This window comes from Lissotriton helveticus, chromosome 4_1 (genome assembly GCF_964261635.1).
Source record: "Lissotriton helveticus chromosome 4_1, aLisHel1.1, whole genome shotgun sequence".
Taxonomy (NCBI): domain Eukaryota; kingdom Metazoa; phylum Chordata; class Amphibia; order Caudata; family Salamandridae; genus Lissotriton; species Lissotriton helveticus.
Window position 1 is genome coordinate 841,402,203 of NC_136063.1, and position 19,948 is coordinate 841,422,150.

The following is a 19,948-nucleotide window of genomic DNA, read 5'->3' on the forward strand; positions in this document are numbered from 1 at the left end:
CTTGCCTTTGCAAATGCGGTTTTGCAGAGTTGTGGGTTTTCATCCTTTTTGCGTAGCTGAAAAGCTAGGGATCCCCCCCCGCCGACACAAATAACTTTTCCTTCTGCTCCTTTCGGTAGGACTGGTTGCATCAGTGTGGTACATACGAAGTATGCACGATTCGCTACCATATTTCAGGTTCAGGGCTTTCAGCGCTCTGGTTGTATAAAGGGCTACTATTATCTAAACTTGAAGTTGGGGAATTTTTAGAGGGTATTGGAGTTCTACACTAAACCCAGAAGAGATGACCAGAGCAAGTCAGTAGGTATTTTTTATAGTAATCCTTTTAGGAAATACTGCTGTTAGATGTAGCCGTCCCCGTTTATCCGGAACACGGTATCTAACAAATACATCAAATGCCCTACCCCTCATTAGTGAAGACATTTTAATTAGCATGGAAAATTGTAGTTGATTAGTGTGTATGTGACATAACTTGTCCCCTGGGATTGTGGGAGGTGGCTGGGTCCGAGCATGAATTTTCTCACCTCAACTCCATGTCCCCAGTCAATATGCCAGAACTTTATCCAAGGAAGGCTGTCTCGGCATGTTTTCATGTTTCCTTGGGAGCCGACTTCCTGATGGTGAGACTTTTCACAGCGTGTAAAAATCGCTTTACTTAGTCGCCTGTAACAGTGTGAAAACCATGGAGCAACAGAGGGTCGATAGACATAGGGGCCCGCTCATATACATAAATTAGGTTGTAGCCCTATGTTTACAAACGAGAAGTACTCTTTTTGGCGGGTGTCTTGCATTTACGGATGTGGACTATGCTGCAGACAAAAATACCACTCCTGGGGTGAGATGGGGGTCACACAAGTTGTGATGTGCCTTAAAAGTTTGGGAATGGCAACACTGTTTCAGGACATTCCCAAATGTGAGGTATCCCTTTTCACTCTGTAAATGGTTGTACATTTATTCCAGCCAGGGGTGGCGTAAATCTCCTGCCAGGGTGAGAAGGGGAATGGATCACCCTCAGATGTGCTGTGGGTGCAGGGAAAGGGGTGTCTCCACGAGGTGGGCAAAAGCGTACCCACAAGTGCATTTGCACAGGGATTGTTATTGGTGCTGCACGGAGTTCTTCGCTGTGGAGCACTTTGTTGCAGCTGGAATAGGAGCCTGTATAAAAAGCCACATGACCTTTCCATGAGTACGCCTGTAAACCTGCCCTGGCTCAGTTTTCCCGGCTTATTCCCGAAAATGCAGGAAAGGTACGTCATGTCGAAGATCTTTCTGTGCGAACGTTTCATGAATTGGGCTCACAGTGTCTATAAACCAGCCTTTTACATTAAAAATAACTTTAATCTCGCAACATTGACTTTTCATTCACCCGGAACCTCATAATTGAAGGTCACTGAGGGAGGGACGCTCGCGAGCCTCTTTGACACCTCCCGACTCACTTCACGCATAATCAAAGGAGGGTAAATCCTGCCAATAAAGTCCAGATAATGAAAGTGTGGGGTCGCGTGGACTCCAGGAATCGCATTATCGCTTTTTGCTGCGTGCAATGAAAGAGAAGGTTATTTTACAGCCGGTACCGTCTGCAGCACGTTCCCCTGATCCCGTTGTGCTCTACCATGACACGATCGTGCCTAGGTGCGTGGTTGCCTTTCCATGTTTCTCCTCCTTACGTATGTAAACCTGCCAAACCCCAGCACAATATCCCTCGCTGTTCACCTGTAGTCCATCCGTCCCCTCGACCACTTCCCCAAAGATGTCTGCCTATGACCGAAACCTGAGACGAATTGTGTCCATATTAAAAACCGTTGTACAACTCTGCAACATGGCATATGTAGTGTACATGTTAGCAGGATGTTGTTAGCTATGCTGGTGCATCCATGTAATAGGCTACAAGAGGCACCGTGACACCTTCAGTCAGTTCTGGCTTTTTTTTCATGCTCATTTTTTTTTTTTAATGTAAGTTTTTCAATCTGCACAAGTGTGTATATATAGTTAGCATGCGCATACATTAAACACGTACAAGGATACTCATGATGACGCTTAAAGCTGTTCATAGGTTTGCACGTGGGCTTTGGTGCGAAACTATGCCCAAGATATAGCACTAGCTCTTGTTTTACAGTGCCGAACGTGTATCATCGAGAAAAAAACATCGGTAACAACATGTAAAGAGAGAGAGAAAGACCCCTCCCAACCCAACCCCAACAAAGTATAATCCTTGGGGATGGGGAGTGTGGAACTTCACGAAGTTCGAGCTTTTTGACAAACATCAATTTGCATTCTGGGTTCTTCGATTTTCAGTTGTAAAACTACAGCATGGGCTGGAAAAGGCGTTAAAAGAATCTGGAATTGTTGACGTGGAGGCTGGTGGCAGCTATGCCCTGGAAGCATCGCCAAGTCCTTGAGTTGAGCGGTGCAGCCTGGTAATGTGTGCACTAACTTCAGCAGTTTAACATGGTAGATTTCACATCTCATTAGGTTATCTCATCTTGACAGTGCTGGTCACTTAATGCACTGCACCAGGAAGTGCATGTAAAACCTAATACATGCAACATTCCTTTTTAGTAGCACAACAACCAGAATCCCACATCTATATCTGGCTAAGACGCTTGAATGGTTGAGCCCCTTAGCCAAGTTTCATTAATCATAGTAGATTATTAACTGCAAGGAAGACCTGGGTTGCTGCTCTTTATTTATTATTATTTTATTTTTAAGTTTCCCAGTGGACCAGAAGGCGATTTGTTGGTCTTTACAACCCTACAAAAAAGGACACTGCTTCGGTTGAATGGCCTACTTTTTAGGTTTTGCCTAGCCAATGCGTACGAAGTACGCATGCGCTAGCAAAATCTTATGTTTTTCTCTGTGGGGTCGGGTATCCGCCCTCTCCTCCCATTGGCTAGCTCCATAAATGGAGGCTAGCCATTGGGAGAAGGCTCTGTCCGTCAATCTCGGACCAGATTCGGGGGCGTTCCCGAGAATTTTTCCCTTTTGGCTACGTCACGCTACGTCAGCCGAAAGCCCTCGGGAACGCCCCCGAATCTGGTCCGGCATTGAGCCGGCACCCGCCTTCCTGCTCGCGTGGGCGTGGTCGACTTTCCCGCCCCCTCTCCCGCTCCTAACTAACTGCAGAAAACCTTTCAGCAAAGAGCTGATTTTCGTGTCATACATTCGTCCGACACACTTTGAACACATTTCTCCCGGTTATGCGCTTCCTTCCTGCGGTGCTTTGCAGTGAACGTTGCTTTTAATGTTTTATTATATCTGACAATGAATTCTACGCCCTTCTGATTTTCACATCTTAAAACGGGGTTTTATGTCTGGGTGTTTTCCCCCGAAGGTCCGGATGACTGCGCACAAGGTGTGGGGTGGACAGACTCCAGTGGTAACAACGGAACTGCGTCCCTTTCTGTGCAGAAGTATCGCTATGCTAAAAAGGTAGTCTGAAAGTATCAAAACAAATGAAAGGGTTGCGGATGTTTGTGCTTCCATAGATCTTACATTATAGCGCCGAGTCACAGTCCAGTCTAGTGCTGCCAACTGTAAAGGGATCCCTGCACCCGTGTAGGATTGCAGAAGTCCTGCAGGATTTACATACAACGGGCGTGGGCGTGGTCGCCTTTCCCGCCCCCTCTCCCGCCCCCTCTCCCGCTCCTAACTAACTGCAGAAAACCTTTCAGCAAAGTGCTGATTTTCGTGTCATACATTCGTCCGACACACTTTGAACACGTTTCTCCCGGTTATGCGCTTCCTTCCTGCGGTGCTTTGCAGTGAACGTTGCTTTTAATGTTTTATTATATCTGACCATGAATTCTACGCCCTTCTGATTTTCACATCTTAAAACGGTGTTTTATGTCTGGGTGTTTTCCCCCGAAGGTCCGGATGACTGCGCACAAGGTGTGGGGTGGACAGACTCCAGTGGTAACAACGGAACTGCGTCCCTTTCTGTGCAGAAGTATCGCTATGCTAAAAAGGTAGTCTGAAAGTCTCAAAACAAATGAAAGGGTTGCGGATGTTTGTGCTTCCATAGATCTTACATTATAGCGCCGAAAGTCACAGTCCAGTCTAGTGCTGCCAACTGTAAAGGGATCCCTGCACCCGTGTAGGATTGCAGAAGTCCTGCAGGATTTACATACAACGGGCTGCCTTTGCATTCAACTTGCACTTGGTGCATGATTGGCAGAGGGGCAGGGGGAGGGGGATAGGCCTGCGTTTGAACTGTTGGACTCCAATTGTTTGAAAATAGTATTTTATTATTTAATTTGATTTTTTAGGTCAGGCGTTAGCCAAGACCATTTGATTTGACTTCGATTATATAATAATATACTTATTTATAGGGCTTTCACTTTTAGGCTAGTCCTCCTGATTCACTGGTGTGTGGTTGAATCAGTCACATTTTCTGCCGCCCTCTACAGCACACAGCATGGATCACTGGGTTAGCCCATGTTCCCCATTGGCTAACATCACTGTGAGTGACGGCATTCTGCCCTTGCACAAGGAGCTCATCCACAAAATATTCACTACCAGAGCCTGCTATGGCAAAGTGAACCTTGTGAGGCCAAAACATAATGTTGCCTTTGACCGTTTTTTTTATTTTGGCGAGGGCTCGGCAACTCCTCAAACATAAAGCTTTACAAAAACCGTGACAAAATAAAAGCAGCATTGACAAAACTTAAATTCTGTCAGCCAGACTTCTTGGCTTTGCTAATGCCTGTTTCAGTGTTGCCACTCCAACCATGAAAGCACAGTGCAGGACTGTCTGTGCAAAAGGAACTAACAGGCCACACTTTCCGTTGTTGCCTAGAAGTTTTCCTTCTCTACCACTACATGTGACATAGAAGAGGTGCAGGGCTCTGTGTGTGTGTGTGTGGGGGGGGGGGCTCTCTGTGGGTGTTTGTGTGTGTCATTTGCGAGAGATTAAGCTATTGCCATTGTAAATGACAATGCCATTTATTTATGTTTAAAAAAACATAAATAAAAATAATGTCAAGAGCAATGCCAATAGCTCTAACTTTAACAAAGGCAAAACCATTGCATTGTAAATGCTTGTTACTTTTGTCCGAGGTTTACCTAGTTTTGGGGACCATGCCTGGCTTTTGGGGGTTTCCTGGATTTTGGAGTGGGGGGGCGGTAGTGGTCTAACTTGTAATCGGTTTTGTGTATCTAGGATTCAGTTTCCCAGTGTGAGGCTTTTCCCTAGATCTGTGAAGTTGTAGGGGTCACCTAGCAATATCAAATGCGATATTGCATGTTTTCCCTTCTGATCAGAATGTTGTGAATCTGGTCTGAGATGAGAAGCTGCGGACCCTGAGAATCCTTAGTCCCCTAGTTGTTGGGCAAAGCAGTCTAGGCCTAGATCATGAGTTAGTGTGAAGACTGTAATAACTTCTCCTCCATCTATTCTCAATCACAACAAAGGTGAATTGTTACGCTAAAATTGTTTTTTGTTAAAGGAAAAATCTTAATACCTTTTTAAGTCTATATTTAATTACCGGTCAACCAAACTGCATAAAATATAATGAAAACAGAGTATCAACAATAAATACAAAGTAACAATAGGTGCACAAATTTGACTTGAATATACTTTTTGTGATCACTAAAATGATCGTTAACCCTATGTCTACGAAATCAAGTGTTTAAGGTTACCTTTCTCTTTTGTATGAATCAAAGCTGCTCCGATGTAGTAAGCAGTTGAAGAGTCACTACTTTAGAGAGCACTACATCACACTGAATCAACTGTTCATACCCCAGCTACCTCGCAAAACACTTGTTGACTTTCTGCTTGTTTGACCATATACAGTGCTCTTGCTACTTTTGGCTAGGTTGCCACTATAGAACTACCATAAACATACATACATTCATACATACATCAAAGACCAATTAGAACTCCTGCTATAATGTTCATTATATGAAACGCATAAGGAAAGGAACGTGCATCAAGGAGCTGTGACCGTCCTGACCTGGTCAGAACCGGTCGCTCCACCTCGCTCCTGAGCCGCCTGGTGTTCGTGGCTGCCTGGTGTCCACATTGCTCCCTCCTGGGCTGCCTGGTATCGTTGTGCTCATTGCTGCGCCTGCTATTGCAAATAAGTTGTTTTGATTTGCCTATTTCGTCATATAATATTGTGCTCATTGCTGCGCCTGCCATTGCAAATAAGTTGTTTTGATTTGCCCATTTAATTACATAATATTGCTCCGCTTTGCCTGGTATCGCCGCTTTGGGTGTCTGTGCCAGATTGTGCCCCCGGATCCCGTCCTGCATTGTTTTCGTGCCATTTGTTGGGCCTCTCCTGCTCCCCCACGGCCCCTCTCCAGTAGCCCTCCGGCATCCCCAGACCTCGTAACCCTGCTCCCACCTCCCAGCTGCTCCTCCCTTGCTCCACCCCCTCCACGATCCATTTATGACCGATGCACGCAAGCGAAGCGTTCACGCGCAGCGGTCGCGCCCCATGCGCGCCGAAGGCGCGCCAAAGGTAAGCCCGTCCGCGCCCAGCGCCAGACCCCCTGGCCCCCGCCAAACCAACTCCTCCCGCCTAACTTACGACGCCGCAACCCTCTCTGCACTCAACACCGGCCGACTGCCACCAAGCCGCCCCAGGACGCACCCATGGACCCTTCACCTGCCAATCCTGCAAGTTCTGCTGCATCAAGACCTACACTACGCCCACTAACGCCAAACAGAACTCCGACAATAACCACCTGAAATGCATCCTGCTTAACACCCGCTCGGTCCACAGACACGCCATTGAACTATGGAACCTACTGGACACCACAACGCCGGACGTCGCCTTTCTTACAGAAACCTGGATGAATACCGCATCAGCGTCCGACAACGCCATAGCCATCCCGGATGGCTACAAGATCATCCGAAAGGACCGCATCAACCGAACAGGAGGAGGCATCGCCATCGTCCACAAGAACACCATCCGCATCACGACCAGCTCCGACGACACCTCCACTTCCAGATACACACCGACCCCAAGACCACACTAAGAGGCACCCTCATCTACAGACCACCAGGACCCCGCACACAATTCAGCGAAGAGATCACTGACTTTATCAGCCCACACGCCCTCCCCTCCGAGGACTACATTCTCCTAGGGGACCTCAACTTCCACCTGGAAAAGAATAACGACAGCAACACCACCACCCTGCTGGATAACCTCGCCAATCTCGGACTCTACAACTGGTAAACACCCCCACCCACCACGCCGGACACACGCTCGACCCAATCTTCTCCTCCAGCAAACATATCTCCTTCATTCACGCCACAGGACTCCACTGGACGGACCACAGCTGCATCCACTTCAACTTCAGAAAGACCACAACCCACCACCACCCACAACAAGTCCCACGCAGAAACTGGAACAAAATTACCACCGACCAGCTCACCACATCGCTAAACCAAAACCTTCCCACCAAACCATCGGACCCAAACCAAGCAGCCATTAATCTCGCACAATGGATCACCCACTGCGCCGACGAATAAGCACCTTTGAAAAACCATCACAACAAACCAGGTAGCAAAAAAGCCTCCTGGTTCAATGACGACCTCAAGAACTCTAAAAAGAACAGCCGCACCCTCGAGAGCCTGGCGAAAAAACCCAACCACAGACAAGATGACCACCCTCAAGGACGCCACCCGCAAACACCACCAGCTGATCCGATCCACCAAGAAATTAGCATTCAAGGATCGACTCGACAACAAAGCCCACAACAGCAAGGAACTCTTCAGCCTCGTCAAAGAGCTAACCAATCCCAGCGCCGGCTCTAACGACATCACTCCCTCTCGAGACCTCTGCAACTCTCTAGCCTCATTCTTCCACAGCAAAATCGCTGACATACATAACAGCTTTGGCGACCAGACCACCCCCCTCACCACCACCGAACTGAAGCCCCCCACCACCACCACCCTTGGCGCCTGGGACCCAATCAGCACTGAAGACACCATCCGCTTGATGAACTCCATACACTCCGGATCACCAACCGACCCATGCCCCCACCACATTTTCAACAAGGCGACTCCATCATCGCACCCCATCTCCGAGATATCATCAACTGCTCCCTCAACACCGCTATCTTCCCAGAAAGCTGGAAACATGCCGAACTCGGTGCTCTACTGAAGAAACCCACAGCAGACCCGACTGAAATTAAGAACTACCGCCCCCTCTCGCTCCTCCCTTTCCCTGCCAAGGTCATAGAGAAGACCGTCAACAATCAGCTCGCAGCCTTCCTCGAATCTAACGGCTCCCTCGACCCCTCACAGTCCGGCTTCTGAGCCAAACACAGCACCGAGACCGCCCTTATCGCAGCTACAGACGACATCCGAACACTTCTCGACAACGGGGAAACAGCTGCCCTCATCCTCCTGGACCTCTCCGCAGCGTTTGACACGGTCTGTCATAGTACCCTTGTACAACGCCTCAAACGTCGGGATACAAGGAAAAGCACTGGACTGGATCATCTCGTTTCTCGCTGGAAGAACCCAGATAGTCCGCCTCCCCCTTTCAGGTCAGAGGCCACCGAAGTCATCTGCGGCGTACCACAAGGATCATCGCTCAGCCTCACCCTCTTCAACGTCTACTTGAGCCCCCTCGCATCCATCGCACGCCAGCACAACCTCAACATCATCTCCTACGCCGACGACACCCAGCTGATCCTCTCCCTCACCAAAGACCCAAACACAGCTAAAACTAACCTACACGAAGGGATGAAAGACATTGCCGAATGGATGAAGAACAGCCGCTTAAAACTGAATTCTGACAAGACGGAAGTCCTCATCCTAGGATCATCCCCCTCCGCATGGGACGACTCATGGTGGCCACCGGCCCTGGGCAGCGCACCCAAACCAACGGACCATGCTCGCAACCTGGGATTCATTCTAGACTCCTCCCTCTCGATGACCAGACAAGTCAACGCCGTCTCATCATCATGCTTTAACATCTTACGTATGCTCAGAAAGATCGATTTTTTTTTTTTATTTTTTTTTTTTTTTATTTTTTTTTGCAGAGTTTTATATAGCGCGAACTAGAACCGAACCGAATCAGTTATCAGAGCGCTTTACATAGCACCAGTTACGTTACATGAGGACACACTTTCATTTTTTTTTTTAGGCACGGGGAGATTAAGTGATTTGCCCAGAATCACAGGGGGTTTTTTTTTGGCGTCGTTACCGAGACTCTAACCCAGATCCCCAGGTCCGAGGTCGAGCGCCTTAGCCGTTAGGCCAACCCCTCTCCCCTCTTCCGCTGGATCCCCACCGAAACAAGAAAGACGGTCACCCAAGCTCTTGTCACAAGCCGACTGGACTACGGAAACACTCTCTACGCCGGAACCACAGCCAAATTACAGAATAAACTCCAACGCATTCAGAACGCCTCCGCCCGACTCATCCTAGACATACCCCGCCACAATCACATATGCGGTCACCTGAGAGACCTTCACTGGCTCCCAGTCAACAAGAGAATAACGTTCCGTCTCCTCACCCACGCACACGAAGCCCTCCACGACCTGGGACCAAAATACCTCAACACGCGCCTGACCTTTTACACCCCCACCCGCCAACTACGATCGTCCAATCTAGCCCTCGCCACGATTCCACGCATCCGAAGAGCCACCATGGGAGGAAGCTCCTTCTCCTACTTAGCGGCCAAAACCTGGAACTCTCTCCCCTCCCACCTCCGCCTTACACAGAACCACCTCTCCTTCAGAAAACAACTCAAAACTTGGCTATTTGATAAGTAACGAACACCCCCCCCCCTTTCAAGCGCCTTGAGACCCTCTGGATGAGTAGTGCGCTATACAAATTTTTGACTTGACTTCATGATCGCTAGTTGATCAGAAACATTAATAAAGTTAGAATCCAAACACAATATAATAAAGCTGGCCTTTAACAAACTTTATTCAAGACATTAACACAGTAGTATTGAATTTCTTTAAGCTCCCGCTCAATGTACCTGGCTTAAAGGGTCATAGGAGCCCTGTTGGCCTGTTTGTTTGACCGGTGCCAACGTTTACTGCTTCACATATTGCTTACCTGGTCATGGAGCTGGTAGACACCGGACCGGTTTCCTTTCTATGAGTCGTGGTCTTGCGGTTTCTTTTTTCTCTGGTGACACTGCTTGGAGCTTGAGGATTGCAAGTGGCGCTGTCACTTCTCTTGGGTGATGGCGGTCCATGGACTGTTTGCTTGGTGGGCAGGCTGGATACAGACCTTGCTCAAGGCAGCACTGAAAGTAGCTTAGTCTTTCAAATGTTTGTCAAAAGGTTCTGTAAAAGGTAGTCCAGGTCATGAATTGTATCTTGCCAACTATTCCCAATCTAAGTTGGAGAATGATTCATCATTAATCTTATAGTAGACCCATCATGCCATGCCAGCTATCATGTTACGACTTTCATTCCCGTTTCCTGCCTTGCCTCCAATAATAGGCGGAATATGAGCCATATTTTGTCTGCGTCACAGCGCAGTCCAGTGTTTTTCAGCAGGTTCAACACCTTTCATTTCTTCTGTTGTCTCTGTTCTCTGTGTTTTGGTTTTATAGTACTGTTACACTAATATATTCTTTTAAATGAAGCTTCCTGTGCTTTTCTTCCTGGATGCACCTTTTTCTCCTCCTGCGCCATTGAAGCCTCCTCTCTCTTCTCCTGAACCTCTACTGTTCTGATCCTAGAGTTCTTTTGGACTCCGGAGGCGTTTTCGATGCTGTTGGTTTTTTCCTCCAGCGTGGGACCTTCTTTCAGACATTTGTCTTTCAGCACATTTTATGTAATTGTGCTAATGTATGATGGCTTCAGGAAGGTGTAACCTATATCTTGGAGAGGTCAAGACTAAGATGAGTATCTTCTCATCCAGCCTTAGTCCTGATCCGGTAAACCTACCTGGTCTCCCTATTTAAAGGGTGCCAGGAGGTGGTAAGGATGGGCAGGGAGGGGTTTTCACTGGGTTGAAATTAATACACATGAACACAAAGAGGAAGTGTCCTGCCAGGCACAATCATTGCTCCACCTAATTGAAGCTTTATGTTGATTTTGGGCACCCCTCCTCTGGTAGCGAGTAGAGATGCCTTCTTGGCACCATGGGTTTATATATATGGACTCTTTGGGCTTGCAAGCTGACTGGCAGGCATCTGCGCAGAAAAGGTCAACAGCTAGATGGGCCAGCAGCCCTTCATCAGTACATCAGTTTAGCCTTAGCTCGAAAAACTGCCAGTCTACTACACATTCAGGAGACCTCTTTGTTTTCTTGAACTGGCTCTTCAAAGTCCTTTATTGGGGCTCCTACTTGTATGCTTAATTTGCCAGAAGGGCAGCAGCAGGGTTCTTATGGGTTAAGTTGTATTTTTGCATTTTAAAGCCAGCCGGCCTGATTGCACCAGGTTTACACTCCTTCGAGAGAATTATCGGGGCAATGTACATGTCCTGCTCCTAAAGGGCCTGTGTAATTCCAGAGAGAGAAACTGCTCGGAGGGCTACTCTGGCAATGAAATCTTCCGTTCTACCTCCCACTTTTTGTTTGACCGCAGGAATATCTGGAGAGACGTAGGGGATGGACTGACTTTGTTGGTTCTCTGTGGGCTTCACTCCACCTTAAGTTAAGCTTTCATACAAAGCTTTTCATTGTCGTGTAAAAGTAAATAAAGCCATTTCGAAGGGGATCACACTCGTTTCTCTCCCTGAACTTGTTCTAATGTTCTCATTGTGTTCATAATTAAGATAAATATTATGAACTTTAATAGTCCAAAAATAAGGAATGTTTTTTCCTATGGTGCTTCATATTTCACTGCTGAGGGGGGTTCTACTCAAGAGAGGCCCATAATAGAACCAAGTTGAAACAGGGTCCTTTAATTGGACAAAATTGAACCCAGACAAGGGGCTCTATTCTTGAGTTCTAATCTCCATCTTTGACCTCTCTCTTGGCCACGAAAACATAACTCCAGGATAAGAAAAACAGTAACACTCCTTTGTTTCATCCCTTGGTGATAGATTGAAACAGGACCAGTCTTCTTCACCTGATGTAATCTTTTAGGATGTTACATGTACCTGAGCTTTATTGTTTGATTCATTATTAATTTTGTGAATAACGCACTGTATGTTTTAAAGCTTTTTTGCACTGTAAATAATCATTGGGCACATTGCGTTGATTGTATGTTTTACGTGTACATATCTAGAGAAGAGCTAAGAGAAGGCAAGATAACTGTGTCTAGTTTTCTTAGCGACAGGCATGAATGTTTTGTAAAATAAATGTGAAAAATCGGACAGTATATATAATTATACCCCAAGGATAATTAAAAAATCTTTTGGGAGAGAATAATGGTTGCTTGATCTATGGTGTCAGAGGTAATTTTGTTTTAGAGTTCATATTTCACTGCTGCCATTCACATGCACTGTTAATAACAGATGCTGATATTCATCCTGTTTAATAATACACAATGTACCAATCTCAGAAGGATAGAAAGTTGTGTTTAAATTGAGACCTGCATATAGAGGTGATTGTTAAATAAAATGATCCACTTTGCTGGCTTACACGAAGGGTCGTCACTGGTTTTAGTTTACATGTGGGACTTCATGCCTTACCAGTGGATGCATCTACTTCACCCCAAAACTATAGAAAGGTTTCTCCAGACAAGAACTCTTTTAAGGGGTTAAAGGTGACACCCCGTCTAAATTGACAGCTTGGAAGACCAATTTAGGAACTCTACTGCCCCATATTACACCAAAGATGTCATTGGTGGTCACTAAAGTTGAGGTTTAAAATTAGATATTTAGGTTCGGGTAACCTGAAACTCTTGATAGGAGCAGCTAAGGGGGAGGGGGGGACTGACCAGCTCTAAATCATCTATGGAAGGTTTAGGGCAGATAACGGCAAACGTTTTGAGAAATTGAAAGTACAGTTCCTTATCAGAATTCCACGATTTGATGGTCCGGCTGCACAAGAGCTATTCTGATAATATATCCTACTGGTATGTAAGTAATGGTACCTACAGAGCCTGAACCTACCTAGGGAGAACCCGAGCACTGAAAAAGGACGAGAACACAGGGTCCAATATAGCTGACACTGGGGCGGACGGCATTGACGTTCCAGTGTGTCAAGGTAGTGCTACTTGAAAATATCCATTGTCCGTTTCTTTGTAAATAGCGGTAGGGATTGGGTGTTTCTCCTGTTTGAGGTTCTTGCTTGTGTAGTTTAAAAAGGGCTGTTTTGTGTTGCTGTGTGTTTTTTTTTATTCTTTTTCTTTTTTTTCCCTTGCTCCTTTTTTGTTTCCAGGCTTCTGGGATCCTCTGTTCCTTGCATGGAGCAGTAAGTCTTAGTAGGTTAGTTGATTTGATTCTCGTTTCTAATGGCATTTAAGGTCATCCAGCTGGTTTTACAGAGGATTTTGGTTACAAGGGGTAAGTCATTGTAGCTCCTTCATGGAAATGTGATCACATTACCTCCACACTAAACACATGAGATGTTCAACTGTGTGTAAGATGCCTTTCCCCGGAGTACCAAGATGGCATTTCAGAGGTTGTTTGTATTTCAGAGGTTGTTGAGCAGAACTTTGCCTCCAACTAGGCAGGAGAGGACAAGGGCTTGTAAGTCGTTCCAATATGGTCTTCTGGAGGAATTACTCTTACTTTTTTGAGAGGGAGCTGAGCAGTCTTGATTTACTTGGTGCTTCTGGAGGAATTGGTCTTACTTTTTTGAGAGGGAGCTGAGCAGTCTTGATTTACTTGGTGCTTCTGGAGGAATTGGTCTTACTTTTTTGAGAGGGAGCTGAGCAGTCTTGATTTACTTGGTGATGATTTTTTTTTTATTTAAATGTGAAGTCTGGTGTTTCCAGTGCCTCCCCTCGCACACCTATAACAAAGGAGCTTATAACATGTTATAATAAAATGTGGCGCTGTTATTGATAATTGTATTTAAATACAGTAACCTATATTTCCTTTAATGATTTGTGTTGCTCACCTATTGCTTACCGGCTGCTCTTCTGCCACACGGTCCTCGGATGTTTTGAGCTCCTTGCTGATCATGGAGTCTGTGTTTGCTTCTTGTGGTGTTTTTGGTTGACAGTTCCTTTTTTATGTTCGCTATTTCTTTTGCTGATGATTATTTCAGTGACCCCACGGTAATCCTCCACCTTATTTTTAGTTCTGCTTTTTGAGACGTACTTTTGTTGGGTAGGGGCCTGGAATGCATTTGTTTACCATAGTTGTTAGAGATTCAGGAACCCAACAGCACAATATAGTCTGTTTCTGGTCCTGATAATGCAGAGGAATCCTATAACGACTCTACCACACCCTCCGCCCCCCACCTTTCTAAACCTATACTTCACACTCTCCAACTAATTACATTCAAACTAGGATACAAAAAAGTCTGAGTTTTAACTGTAGTGGTTACTAAAAGCACACAGGAAATGTGGCAGGAAAATAAAATGTCTACAAAGTAATACATTGGAATGGGTTAGTGTGAAGTTTCAGGAGTATGTGACCACTAGCTAGAGAGCCCATGAATCCGGATTAAAGGCACGTATACCACTTGTTAACTAGGATTGATCCCTTTTACATTTCTGCAAATAGTCAGTATTCCAGGGGCAAACTTTCCATAACTACCCATGGTCCAGTACCCACCCGAGACGTGTCGGAATGTTCATTCAAGGCGGCTTGTTTGCACAAACACAGAAATAATTCATCCTAGGACCTTGAGATTTCATGCAGGAAAGTAGCTTTCTGGCTTTGACTTTGTAGTAGTACCTACGTTTTGTTCCAGTGTAACTCCTCCTGTTTCCATACTATTAAGTAGATAAAAAACAATAACACTTGTAGAAAGGTTTTAGCTCAGTGCCCTCTATCTTCGGAACTTGTCTTTGTTCAAAGGCGTGTGAGTGAGATCACCTGTCATTAGTCTAACCCTCTACTCTAAAGGGCCCCAGATCAGACAAGAGGAACAGAACATAGATTGGTACTTGGATCAGAGGCCTGGCATTCACATTGTTGGCAAATTCAAAACAAGGGATGACTACCTTCTCTTACTTGTCTGACCATATTAACGTGTACCTCTACGGTCCAAGATTTGTGTGTATTCCTTCTAATTTCTCACCTTTAAGCCAACGTGGGGTGGTAGATCCCTTGCAATGCCACGTAGATTGCCAGGACACCCTGCTTCTTTTTCAAACCTTTTTCTTGCACAAATATACATCTTGACCTCTTATAGGTTGTGCTTTTTCCAGAGGCTCAGTTATCTTGAAAGTAGTTTGTCCATTGGCACATGTATACTTTGTGGGATCCTAAATATGTTCAAGGCTGTGTCTTGGAGTGATTTGTGGTTTGCAGACCTTTCTGCAAGTATGCAAGAAAAACATTTATAACAGCCCACTGAGTTAAGACTTCTAATATAAATGTGACTTGGGCAATGAAGCAGTGCAAACTAAAACGAGGTCTTTCGAGAGAATCCTAAACATTAACGTTGACGGCCGAGAACAGGGAGGCAGTACTGCCCACGATCACACAGCTTTTGTCAGGAGGATTCATTAAATGTCATACGGCAGACTGCTTGGGCTAGTGATGGTTATGATTTGCATTGCATTTGTATCGGTGTAATCACTGATGCCCCTCGATTTGAGTTGTGAGGGTTCACAGAGAACCCTTTCCCCTTCAAAGAGGCAGCTAAAATAAAGAAAGGTACAGGGACTGCATCATCTGTCCTCTCCCCACCGCAGCCCGCGCCATTCCTGCGGGATGATGCCCGCACCCGCGTCACCGTAGCTGTGGAGAGGCGCTGGAGAAAACAACACAGAGCCGAACTGTTTCCCAGTGCGCGTTCGACAGGATGACATCGACAGTTTCCAATGCAGACTTTACTCAAAAGAGCATGTGTGAGCCACTGCCAGCAACTGGAGACTTTTGGCAGAGAGCTGGAGGAGAGCGCGGGGAGGGAGGGGAGGGGAGGGCGCGCGGGAGCGCCTCAGACGGTCTTGACTAAAGTAGTGAGGAGAGTGTTTGGGGCTTGGAATGACGCACATCATGCTGTATCAGAAATGCGGAAGAATTAAGAGGCATCCTCGAGTGTCAAGCGCCTCTGGCGCGGGAGGGCAGGCGTCGGCGCTGCGCGGCGCGTTTCTCAGGATCTGGGCGCTTTGTTAACGCTTTACTCTTTTTGTTTAACGCAGTAATCTGGAGTGGCCGCCAGGACGGGTCGGAGCCGAGGAGAACGTCTGGCCGGGGAGTGTCTTGCCTCCTCCCCACACTTCATTTTTTTTCCTCTTTGGACTTGTTGACAGCATGGGTCTGAATGGATAATTCAACTGGAGTTGTCTCTCAGCTCGTTCCTGCGTCACTTTTATTCCCCCCTGTTCGCTTTGATTGCCTGGGATCTGGAACAGGGCAGCGCCTCAGCCGAGGATAAATAAACCCCTCCTCGCCCATGGCGGCTCATGGCCGGGAACCCCTGCAGTGCTGAGGCCGGGCTCCGAGGACCGAGGAAAGCAGCCCGCGGCCAGCCGCCCCCTGAGGCCAGACCCCCGGCTGGCCGAGGCTGATGGGGCTCACGGGCGCGCACACCCCTCCCCAGAGCAGAGGAGTATGTCCAGTAACCGGCTCAACAGCACCACACTCAAGGATGCGCAGCTGAAGGACTTGTTGGGGAAAGGTACGTGGCTAGCTTCTTTTCCTGTTCTTCTCTTCTTTCCCGTTACAGCTTGCAGCTGCTCTTGGCTTGTGCTGGGTGATATTTGCAGTATTGTACTCCGCTTTAGCCATTGCTAATTGCTCAAATAAGGTAATATCATCAGTGGTGTGTCTGTCTGTAGTAGAGCAGAATGAATGTGTGTTAGAACCAGCGATTCTGTGTTTTATTAACTGTCATTTTCTTGTGGTTCTGCCTACTTTTCCCACTGTCTCCAATGTTTTTCCTGTATCTGACTTCACTACGTTGTACACGGCTGTGTGTGCCCTGTAAGGTATTTACAAGCAAGCAGAACCGCGGTACTCTTTTCACCAGTGTTCTGTTTTTCTTCGAATCACCAGAGCCTGTTGTAGCTGAACCCAAGTTGACTATTGTGTGCAACATTCCGTTTCATCAGTTCATGCTCCTTATCCCCATCTCCACCATTTAGGCGCAGTCACATGCACAAACGTAACCTGCTTCAGTTTAACCGGTGCATGCCTGTTTATGCCACCGGTTACATCTTTATGTAATAAACAGACTTTAAAGCGACAGGTGCTCAAACTTGGCATGTCCATCAAAATGGCCCTTGGAATTCTTCCAGTGCACAGTGACTTTGCCCATTTTACCAGTGTGCTGTGTCCGTTCAGTTTTACTAATACTCAGTGGCCCAGTAACTTTCACCAATGGCCCTTCCAGTTTCATCAGTGAATATTGTAGACCATCTCGTCTTTTCTATTTTAGAATGAACTGGCTAATCTGCATGCAGTACCCTCTATCACCAGTGTTTGCACAATCTACTCCATCCTTTCAAATCACTACCCACGCGCCTCAAACCGTACCTCATCTCGGAGAAGGCTTTGAAGTCTGTTATTGTATGTGTATGTCCACCTTCAGGGGTGAAACCCCTTTTGAGGATCCCATGTCACCATGCCACCAGGGCTTGGAATACATGAGTACAAGGCCCTTCTGAGACTGTGGATGCTAATGAGTGCTGCATGTTGGGTGGGGTTGCTCCATGTGTCATCCTTAAGCCTGGCTAGCTCTTTAGCATGAGTAATCCTTCTGGTTTCCTCTTATTGCAGCCCAAGGCTGGTAGAATGGAAAGCTCTGGAATTGTCTGCCAGCACGAGCACAAACACTTGATGGGTTGAGTGGTTCTCTTTTTTCCCCCTCACCAGGTCTGTTTTGAAATGTTGCCTTTGCCCCCCTTCAAAGGTTTAATTTGCTTTACCCATACTTTGTGTAGCTTCTGGAGTTGAGACTGTTAGAGGAAGTACAATCGCTCCACAAAATGTAGCCTTTCCCTCCTCTGTGAGTCGTCATTGGTGGTGGATGGGGTTCTTCCTAGGATCTATCACTGGAGAGGAACCTTCGGGCCATCCCAGGACAAACAAAGGGGGTGGGTAGGTTGAAGGGAAAAGGCGAGAAGTGGGTGTCACTGAAACCACTTGGATTTCAGCAGATCCCTTAAACCTTGGCTTTGAAGGGTGTGAGGATGTTCTAAGTAGTGTCCTTACCACCCCTTGACGCTTTTGCTGTTCATATATATGGGAACACAGCACACATTCAAAGTGAATGTTTCCTACAATTTTGTTATGGTATTGTTCCACCTTTCTGGACAGGTTTTGACTCTTCTGAATAGAAAATTTACTTTGATGTGGATGGAATTATCTATTGAGAATGTTTGTTTGCGAAAAAGAACAATTGATATGCACCAGACAAGAGGCGTTGCTTAATTTAAGACTGAGTAAAACCCAGGTCTAAACATAGCTTGCAATTGTTTTTGTTTATCCCGGAGGCTCCTTCACAACATTTTAATGGGGTTGGAGGTTGTAAGAAGTTGGTAAACTGATAATCATCTGAATCCGGTAATCCCATGATGCAAGATGGTTTTTTAAAGCTGAATATTACCACGGAAGCACACTAAAAGTGTATGAAGATATGAGTCGTCGACTAGTTACTGAATTTTGTTTTAGGAAATTTTCTTTGGAACTCCGTGCCTCTGGCCCTAAAAAGTAGTGGGAAGAGCCTTGAGCGTGGAATGATCCACCACGAATGCAAAGCAGTTCTGGGAGGCTGGCCTTAGACGTTTGGTTAGTGCCAAATTGAAGTAGGAAGGATCCTAACCATGAAGGACCTTCTGCACAAATTGGGATGGTCTTACATTTTACCTTTTGTTTGATTGGGAACCAAAATAGACCTCAAAGCCAGAGTAATATGGCTAGTGCGCCTCGCACTAGGCATGAGGCAAGTAGTATAATTTGGACTCTTTGACGTTTATCTATACTCTTGGTATTGATACCCTCTTGCATTCAGTTGCAACAGCGAATTGTGGAAACAAAAATTGGCAAGCTACAGGCAATCCTTTGAGGTAAAACAAGTTTGAGTGGTTGATGGAAATATTTGGCAGATTGCATTTTTGTGATGCTGATTACCTGTCGACTCATTTGCTTATTGGCATCGAGAGCAACACGCAAATTGCAGACAATTTGAGGCGTTTGGATCCTATCAATAAAAATAGGCCAATTAAATTCTTTCACATGTTTGTATTTTAGCGAATCGGTTTTGTTCACATGTGAAAGTGACCGGTTTTTAGAAAATAATTAAAAGTTTAACGTGCTGAAATAGTCATTTACTTCCCAAAATGCATATATTAAAAGCGAAAAATTCTGAATGAACAATGCAAAATGGACCCATTCCATCGATCATTCTGTGAACTTTCAAACTGCTTCTGAAGAGCGTTACATATGAAATCTATGGGTTGACATGAGTCATTTTTTAGAAGGAGTTCTTGGGAGGAGGTTATGTTCAAGCCACAAAGCCTCCTTGCTTAAGAGCAGGATACTATGCTTTAAATCCGAGCTTCCACTGTTTATCAGGTTGTGTAATCCTTGGCGAAAACACTTTATCCCGTTTTCTGAATGATCTTTTCTGCCAAAGCTCTGCCATTTTCCATAGGCAATTCAATTTTCCTGGAGAGCGCACCGTCGGATGTATTAATTCATACTGACCCAGTCTGAAACTCCCGGATTCGATCCCATGTGAAAGCCCCGGCTTCTCAAAGTGACTCCCTACTCCTACATGTACCAGTCCCAGGTTTGAGTCTGTGCCCTAAAACTACACTTGCTGCTTGCAGATAGGTAAGTGCACTGTTACACAGATACTAGTAATAGTGCTGCTTATAAAGCCTACCTTTTGCATGATGCTTTGAGGGTCTGCATAGCGTTTTTGATTGTTTTACTGCTCTGTTGTGAGAGCCACTGGCATCTCCAGCAGTGAGTGCAACGATGCAAGCTCAACTCTCTTCTGCTC

The 19,948-nt window shown here is 46.1% G+C and overlaps 1 protein-coding gene across 4 annotated transcripts in view; it reads left to right on the top strand.

Annotated features, from left to right (window-relative positions):
* Nucleotides 1-19,948, top strand: part of LDLRAD4 (low density lipoprotein receptor class A domain containing 4) — a 314,408-nt gene that overhangs the window by 195,884 nt on the left and 98,576 nt on the right. For 3 of the 4 annotated variants that reach the window (XM_078687499.1, XM_078687501.1, XM_078687500.1), the window contains exon 2: nt 16,140-16,618. The exons of the other annotated variant lie outside the window; for it this stretch is intronic. In XM_078687499.1, coding sequence (XP_078543625.1) covers nt 16,552-16,618 — 67 coding nt within the window. In that variant the 5' untranslated portion in view covers nt 16,140-16,551. The remainder of the gene's footprint in view (nt 1-16,139; nt 16,619-19,948) is intronic. 4 annotated transcript variants of the gene reach the window in all.